Genomic DNA, 8915 nt, shown 5'->3' on the forward strand with positions numbered 1-8915 from the left:
GGTCCCTGCAGGGCCGCCCGGTGGGGCCCTTTCCCCCAGGGCTTCTGGGGGCCTGTGCTTGCTTGGGGCTGGGCCCTGAGCCGGCTCAGCTTCCTGTGTGGCTGAGAGAGGAAGTTTAATGGGTGACGTCTCAGTCCCCGTGAGACGCCCCTGCCCCCACCCATTTAGAGAAAACCAGGTATTCTGCCTCCTAGCCCTTTCTTAGGATGGGTGGGCAATGGGTGGTTCAGAAGCCAGACCCCAAGTCCCATCTTGCCAGCCAGGCCAGGTGTGGTTCCTATTATCACACTCAAACCTTCCCCTCTCTGTGCAGCCCAAGATTCAGTTTGCCTAAAATGCTTCCTCTTCCCTCAACTTCTTTCCTTTGGTCCATCTGCTCTAGCCATTCCTTGTTGGGCCACCAGAGGGAGCTGAGCTGGAGAGTGGACACATGGCACTGGGGAGGTGGACGACCAACAGCAGTCAGAACACAGGCACAGACAGACAGACAGCACAGGCGCAGACAGGAAGTGACTGATACAGACAAACAGGCCAGAACAGTCACAGAGACACCAAGTTATACAGGCAGGCCACAGTCATGGACACAAACGGCCAAGCACAGAGGGATAGCACACACAAGGAGCAGTCCTCACCCAGCCAGGTGATAAATAAGGAGAGATGACACAGAGACACAACCATAAACAGTTCCAGACAGAGAAGGACACACATGCAGAGATCACAGCTGTCACTGCAAGCAAGATATCAGAGAAATGGACTCCGACGACAAACAGAAATGCATAGAGCACAGGCATAGCTAGAGCAGTAACAAAGGGACAGACATGGTCACACCTCAGCCACAAGTCAGATTCACAGCTAGACATAGGCACATGCATGGAGAGAGACACAGTTGGACACACTCAAGCAGAGCTGCAGATTCAGAAAGAGACAGACACACAGATGTCATGTTGAAACACAAGGATCCATAAACACACTTGCAAGCCTGAATCGAGCTTTTGATATGTTCTGTTATTATGAAAGACAGGTGAGGTAAGTGGTTAAGAGGATGATTTTAGAGTCAGAGAGACCTGGGTTCAAGACCTGATTCAGTTCTTTAGTGCCTGTATGACCTTAGGCAAGTCATTTGATCTCTCTGTACTAGTTACTATTGCTGTGTATCAAATGTTCCTAAGTAAGTAGCTTAAAAGAACACACATTTATGATCTGACAGTTTCTGTGGGGACCAGGACTCTGGGCACAGCTTAGCTGGGTCCTCTACTGCAGAGTGTCTCAACTATAATTAGGAGTGTCTGTTGGGCTATGGCCTCATCTGAAGGCTTGACTGGAGAAGGAGCTCTTTTAAAATTCACTATGGGACTGCTGGCAGGATTTAATTCATTGTGGACTGTTGGACTGAGGGCCTCAGTTCCTTGCTGGCCCTTGGCCAGAGGCTTCCCTCAGTTCTTTGCCATGTAAACCTTCCCAACATGCTGCTTGCTTTACCAACCGGAGCAAGCTGAGAAAGCAATGGAGTTCATAAAGACAGAAGTCGCAGCCTTTTGTAATCATCTCAGAAGTGACATTTCCTCACCTTTGCCATAACTTGTTGGTTAGAAGCCATTGCCAGGTCCAGCCCACACTCAAGGGGAGGAGATCATGCAAGGGCATGAATGGGGAAAATAGAGATCATTGGGGCCATCTTAGAAGCCATTCCCACACTCTCTGTGTCTTTGTTTTCTCACTTTAATATGAGGAAAACAGTACACTTACTTACCTCCCAGTGTGGCATGAAGTCATTCATTCACTTGCTCATCCATTCGACAAATAATTACTGAGGGCCTGTGCTGCATTAGCTGTTCTAGGCATGTGGTGACCAAGGCAGACGAGATTCCTGTCCTCATGAATCTTACATTCCAGTGGTGAGGTAAGGGGACAGACAAAAGAAACAGGTATATAAATAGATAAGTGACGGACAGTTACTGGATGCTGATTTAGAGTTGCTAGGGAGGCTGCTCAAAGGAAGTATCATCTGAGCTGAAACAGGTAGGTGAAAAGGAGCTAGCCATTCACACATTTGGGGAAAAGTGGAAGAAACAGTATGTGCAAAGGCCCTGAGGTTGAATCAAGCTTGATACGATTGAGCACGTGAAGAAGGTCACTGTGGTTTCAGCTCAGTGAGCGAGAGGGAGAGTGATGAGAATGTAGTCAGCAGGGGATGAATACCAAGGTGAGAGTCTGGGCTTCAATCTGAGTGAGATGGGAGTCATGGGACAGTTTTGAGCAGGAGAGGAGCAGGTTCTTATTTGTATGTAAAAGCTCATCTGGCTGTTGTGGAAGGAGGATACACTGCAGGGAGGGCGGGCAGGGGTGGCAACAGAGAACCCAGGGAAGTGATTAGGGGTTGTCTGGGAGAACAGTAATGGTGGCTTAGATCAGAGTATAGACAGGGGGATAGGAGAGGTCAGATTCAGGATACACGTTGAAGACAGAGACAACTGGACTCAGCAAAACATAGGAAGAGTGTGCTGGGTTTAGGAAACAATGAATCAAGGATGAATCCTAGATTTGGGGTTTGAACAATAGGATGGTACTTCTCATTGGGAAAAGGGATGTTTTAGGGGCAGAACAGGGAGTTCTTTTGTGGCCACTTTAGGTCTGAGATGACAAAGACAGCCAAGTTCACTGCCTAGTCCACGGTCTGCTCTGCCACGGTGTTGTGCTGGGCCTGCTCGGATGAAGGTTGCTGTAGGCTGGACACCCAGGCTGCCTTTCTCACGCTTTTCGTGCCTCCTGCCTGTGGTGGGACCCAGTAGGGGCTGGGGCCTGTCTGGGTCCAATGGTCCAGCATAGAGTATGGTGGGAATAGTTGATTGGTTCTCAGTATCCCTCCTTTCCTCTTTCTCCCCCTCCTGGTTTGCCTTCCTTTGTATTGCAGAAGCTGGAAAGAACTACATTTCCTAGACTTCTTTGCAGCTCTGGTTTTGAATGCAGAAGTGATTCTACAACTAGAAATGCTTGAGAGATTTGGAAGAAGGTAGAAGTGACGTAGAACCCCCTCCTCCCCATGTGTGTGTGTGCATGAATCCTGCTGGATATTTATTTTAATTAATTTTACTTTATATTCATTTTAGTTGAGTTTTGTTCAGCACTCCAATGGACCTATTTTCAGCTCTGTGGGTCTTGGGAGTGGAAGGGAGAGAGAGAGAAAAACATCGATGTCAGAAACACATTGATTGGTTGCCTCCTGCACACCCCTCAACAAGGGCCTGCGTTGAGCCAGCTAGGGCTTGGGAGTGTTCTTGAATTTAGTAGTTCTGATGGCAGCCTACTGACTCTCCACCTTTCTCACTAAGCAGAGGAAGTAGATCCCTGGTGGTCAGCTTTGTGCTGTTCCAGCCTATTCCAAGGCTGCTCAAAACGTGGTCTCATAGGCAGCATCATCAGTATCACCTGGGAACCGGTTAAAAATGCAAGGTGTTGGGTCCCACCCCTCAGACCTAACGAATTAGAAACTCTAGGGCGGGGCCTAGGAAACTGTGTGCTAGCAAAGTGTTCCTGGTGGTTCTTTTACACACTGAGTTTAAGAAGCACTTGCTTACAGCCCACTCTCTCAGTCCCTCCAACGGTGTTGTAATCCTTGTATGAAACCCCTGTCTGCTTAATATGCCTAGAATGGTCCCTACACTGAAGGCTAGATGATAAAGTAGAATCAGAGCTCTAGACTTAAACTGTCAGACTTTGAACTCTAGCTCACTGCTTTATAGTCATGGGACCAAATTGTAATTTCCAAAGGTTACTACAGCCGTATCTTCCACCCCACATGCTCTTATGAAATCTTGCCTCTTTATACTCCAGAGGTAGAGTCTATATCCCACCCCCTTGAACCTGGACATGACTTTGTGTTGGGCTTGATTAGGAGTCCAGAGGACCACCATGCTGTGAGGAAGTCCAAGCAGAGTATGGAGAGGTACTGACGCCCTCCTTCAATCTGCCCCACTGCATCCCCAGACAAAAGTTGGCATCAACTTGGCAGCCATGTGAGTGAGCCACCTTGAAAATAAATCCCTTGGTTGAGATTCTTTAGCTGATGCATGGGGAACAGAGACAAGCTGCCCTGCCCAAATTACATATTTGGGAACAAAAATATATGACTGTTGTTGTTTTCAGCCCCTAAACTTTTGGGGCTAGTTATATAGGAAAAGCTCACTGAAACACTTTGTCAGCTAGCTTATAAATCTTGATTGGAAAGAAGATAAAAGCTCAGATCTTACAGCGCTAGTGTGAGGTTTACATGAGATGAGGCATATCTGGACATTGAAGAGCTCCATCCGTGTTAGTGACTCTCATTCTGACAGGACTGTCCCTCGGATGCTAGCTCCAGGCTGCCATCTCCCCAGCGCCCTTCCCTAGAGATCCCCCCTCTGCTTTCCACACTTGCTAGATGCCCCACAGAGAAAGGCAGCAGCTCCATCGCCAAGCACTACCTGTGACAGGCACTGTGTTCATGGGATCTCCTCAAATCCTCAGAAACATTCCTGGGGCGGGTGTGTGGGGACCATGGGGGGAAACATATGATCCCATTTTATGATCCTCCATTTTACAGGTGAGCAAATGGAGGATCAGAGAGGGCAAGCGGCTTACTCAATACCACACAGTTAACGGCATAGCCTGTTCTGTCAGACTGCAGAATTTCTGCCCCCTCCCTCCCTCCTTCTCTCCCTCCCCCAGATTAGATGTCCCTTCAGCGCCCACCTCCATCCTGTAGGGGGGAACCCTTGCTTGTTGGCCTTCCCACAGGGAGATGGAAAATGCACTCAGCAGAAACATGGCAGGACAACAATTAATTTATTTATCGAGGGTGAGGCAGAGGGGAGGAGGTGGGGAGGGTTGGGGGCACAGCTTCTCTTGTCCACATGCTCCAGGGCTGCTTCTCCCCACCACAGCAGCCCTCCACCACCCCTGAAAAGCCAAGGTCAGTTGAAGCTGAGAGGAGTGAGTTCAGCAATGACACGTTGGGCTTAGGGGAGCCAGAGAGAAGGTGGGGTCAAAGGGCAGGTGGGCTTGTGGGGTCAAAGGTGAGGCAAGGTCAGAGGTGAAGGGAGGCTCAGAAGGAGGGGGCCAGAAGTAGACTGGGGCTTATCGGTCTGGGGGCTGCATTGGGTTGGTGGGTAAGGTCAAAGGTCAAGGAGAGGTCAGGGTGAAACCGGGTTCACAGAGTTCAATGTCGGCCAAGGTGGGGCTCAGGGGTCAAGGGTCAGCTGAGATCAGGGGTGAAGTGAAGATGCAGGGTCAGAGTTGAGTCATGCTTGGCGGTGATGCGGGGTTCTCAGGGGCCCGAGAGGGGCTCTTAGGGGTCAAAGGCAAGCAGCCTAGCGGGGCGGGGCAGTCGCGAAGCGGCTCAGGCCACCTCCTCCTCCGCCTCTTCCTCGAACTCGCCCTCCTCGGCCGTGGCGTCCTGGTACTGCTGGTACTCGGACACCAGGTCGTTCATGTTGCTCTCGGCCTCGGTGAACTCCATCTCGTCCATGCCCTCGCCCGTGTACCAGTGCAGGAAGGCCTTGCGCCGGAACATGGCGGTGAACTGCTCGGAGATGCGCTTGAACAGCTCCTGGATGGCCGTGCTGTTGCCGATGAAGGTGGCGGCCATCTTGAGGCCGCGCGGCGGGATGTCGCACACGGCCGTCTTCACGTTGTTGGGGATCCACTCCACGAAGTAGCTGCTGTTCTTGCTCTGCACGCTCAGCATCTGCTCGTCCACCTCCTTCATGGACATGCGGCCCCGGAAGACGGCGGCCACGGTGAGGTAGCGGCCGTGGCGCGGGTCGCAGGCGGCCATCATGTTCTTGGCGTCGAACATCTGCTGCGTGAGCTCGGGCACGGTGAGCGCGCGGTACTGCTGGCTGCCGCGGCTGGTGAGCGGCGCGAAGCCGGGCATGAAGAAGTGCAGGCGCGGGAAGGGCACCATGTTCACCGCCAGCTTGCGCAGGTCGGCGTTGAGCTGGCCCGGGAAGCGCAGGCAGGTGGTGACGCCGCTCATGGTGGCCGACACCAGGTGGTTGAGGTCGCCGTAGGTGGGCGTGGTCAGCTTGAGCGTGCGGAAGCAGATGTCGTAGAGCGCCTCGTTGTCGATGCAGTAGGTCTCGTCCGTGTTCTCCACCAGCTGGTGCACCGACAGCGTGGCGTTGTAGGGCTCCACCACCGTGTCGGACACCTTGGGCGAGGGCACCACGCTGAAGGTGTTCATGATGCGGTCGGGAAACTCCTCCCGGATCTTGCTGATGAGCAGGGTGCCCATCCCCGATCCTGTGCCCCCGCCCAGCGAGTGGGTCAGCTGGAAGCCCTGCAGGCAGTCACAGCTCTCCGCCTCCTTGCGGACCACGTCCAGGACGGCATCTACCAGCTCTGCACCCTCTGTGTAGTGGCCCTTGGCCCAGTTGTTGCCAGCTCCAGACTGGCCTGAAGAGGGAAGGGAAGGGGACACACAGGCAGTTATGGGAAGAGCCCACCCCAGCCATCCAGGTAGTTGAATAATAATAAAAAAGTATTATATACAACAGGAATTATTACAATTTTTATTATTATTAGTTTTCTCTCTGCTTCCATCCTTGCCCCCCCCCCCCTTCAGCTGTTCCCTCTGTCTGGTACATCTTTCCTGCTTTCAATGCCCTAATCATATTTTAGACTGTAGACATTAATAACAATAACAATAATGAAAACAACAAATGCTTATTTACCTTTTTCTCTGTGCTAGGCATTGTTCTAAATTCTTTACACATATTAATGGCTTTAGGTCTCACAAACCCTGTGAAGTAGATTTTTTATAATCCCTATTTTAAAGACAAGGTGTCAGGCACAGAGAGACTGAGGAGCCAGTCCAAAGTCACCCAGCTGACTGGATCAGTGCCTGAGCTTTACTTGTTTATATTGTCATCCCACCTCCCTCCACCAGGATGTCAACACCAGGGGAGAAGAGAGCTTTGTCTGTTTTGCTCTCATGGGTATCCCCAGGGAATACAGTAGGATGTGGCATGCAGTAGGTGCTCAATAAGTATTCGTAAAATGCATGAAGTGGCAGAGCTGGAATTTTCATGCAGGAAGCCTTCCTTACCCACCCCCACCTCCTGCCACTGTATCAGATGCCTCCCCTGGGCTCCCACAGTGGCCTGCATGTCGCCAACACAGCCCTGACTGCCCTGTCCACCTCCCCCGCTGGGCTGTGGAGCCTGTGGTGGAGAATTTTCACTAAACATTTGGAAGTGAAAGGAACAAGGGGGCTTCCAGGCCTGTGATCCATGCCTGGGACTCACCAAACACAAAGTTGTCAGGCCGAAAGATCTGGCCGAAGGGGCCAGAGCGGACGGAGTCCATGGTGCCTGGCTCCAGGTCCACCAGCACGGCTCTGGGTACATAATTTCCTCCTGCAGGGAAGCAGATGGAAGTTAGCTGGGGTGAGCGCCAGGAACCAGCATGCAGTCCCCTCCCAGCCCCTCCTCACCCCCACTCCCGAAGGTGTCCCTGCACCCTACCTGTGGCCTCATTGTAGTATACGTTGATTCTCTCCAGCTGCAGGTCACTGTCCCCGTGATATGTGCCCGTGGGGTCGATGCCATGCTCATCACTGATCACCTCCCAGAACTAGAGGGGAGGTGGTAGTGGTGGTAAGAACCAATAGAGAAGGAGAGGGGATCCAGGTCTGCCCTGGCCTCCATCTTCTGGGCTCAGGCCCTCCCCTCCCCCCACTGACACCTGTCCCCCAGCAAGGTGAATGGGGGACCTAGAGGCATGGTGGGGAGGCAGGGATGAAACAGCAAGAAGGGAGAGGTGGGGGCAGGGTGAAGCAGAGTCACCACTCCAGCCAAGACTGCTGGTGTCAGTGCACCCTGGCTGCAGCCACCGGGAGAGGATGGGACTCTTTGTGTGTGTGCAGGGGACAGTGGCCCAGCTGTGAAGCCAGCTGTGGCCAGCAGACAGAAGGCTGGGCCTCACCCCCATTGGTTTCTTTGTTCCCAGCCTGGCCCTGTCCCCCCTAGCCCCCTTCCCCACGGGCCCTGGGGTCCACCAGCACGGCTCCTGGAGACCCTGTCGGCCAACAGGCCCAAGGTCGGGGAGGTCTGCGGTGTTCAAGGACCGGGACCCGCTCTTCCCGGCCGCCTCCCGGGGCCCCGTCCCCCGCGCACCTTGGCCCCAATCTGGTTGCCGCACTGGCCGGCCTGCAGGTGCACGATCTCCCGCATGGCTGTGGCGCTGCTGGTGGACGCGGCCGCGGTGGCGCTGATGCTGGGAGCTGCGGCGGAGGGGCGGGAGGTGGACGCGGTGGCGGCGGCGGCGACTCCGAAGCACGGTCCCTGAGTCCCCCGGGGGCCTCTATAAGAAAGGGCGGGGCCCGCGTCACGGCCTGTCACGGGCCCGCTCCGCCCCCAGCTCCCGCGCAGGGACGGAGTGGGCGGGGGTGGAGGGAGCTGCTCCTGCGACCTGGAGACCTCCCGGGACACACGCCGCGGCTCGCCGGGGCCCCGTGCGTCCCCAGCCCCGGCCTTGGTGGGGGCACCTGTCAGGCACGATCAGCACCATCTACTCCCACCCCTCCCTGCCCCCAGCCTGGTCTGGCGACTCGGGTTTTGCAGAGATTGGGCGGGGGAAGGGAAAGGCCTGGTAAACAAGCAGCGGGGACGTCTGCTCTCCACCCCCACACCCCACCCGGCCCTGGAGGCCCTGCCTCCGTTTCTCTGTCCGCACCCTCCCTCCCCATTCCATTTATGTACCATTCACCAGAAACCTCTAATTACTGGGAGGGCTCCTAGTGGGGCCAAGCTGGTGGCTCCGGAGTTGCGATTGGTTTTGGAGAGGGGGAGGGCGCTAGGTTCCTGGAGGACTTGAGGTGTGTAGTCAGTAAAACCACTGTGTTCCTTCCATGTTTTACTGGGGTTGCTTGTGGAAGC

The 8915-nt window shown here is 54.0% G+C and overlaps 1 protein-coding gene across 1 annotated transcript; it reads right to left on the reverse strand.

The window, feature by feature from the left end:
• Nucleotides 1-5359: 5359 nt before the first annotated feature.
• TUBB4A (tubulin beta 4A class IVa) lies at nt 5360-7566 on the reverse strand. Its single transcript, XM_016197916.2, has 3 exons — nt 7503-7566; nt 7284-7394; nt 5360-6432 (listed from the first exon to the last, which is right to left on the reverse strand). Exons 2-3 carry the CDS (start codon nt 7342-7344, stop codon nt 5375-5377), a joined length of 1119 nt encoding a protein of 372 aa, XP_016053402.1. The 5' UTR covers nt 7345-7394; nt 7503-7566; the 3' UTR covers nt 5360-5374.
• Nucleotides 7567-8915: the final 1349 nt, after the last annotated feature.

Source organism: Miniopterus natalensis, chromosome 4 (assembly GCF_054644295.1).
Source record: "Miniopterus natalensis isolate mMinNat1 chromosome 4, mMinNat1.hap1, whole genome shotgun sequence".
NCBI lineage: Eukaryota > Metazoa > Chordata > Mammalia > Chiroptera > Miniopteridae > Miniopterus > Miniopterus natalensis.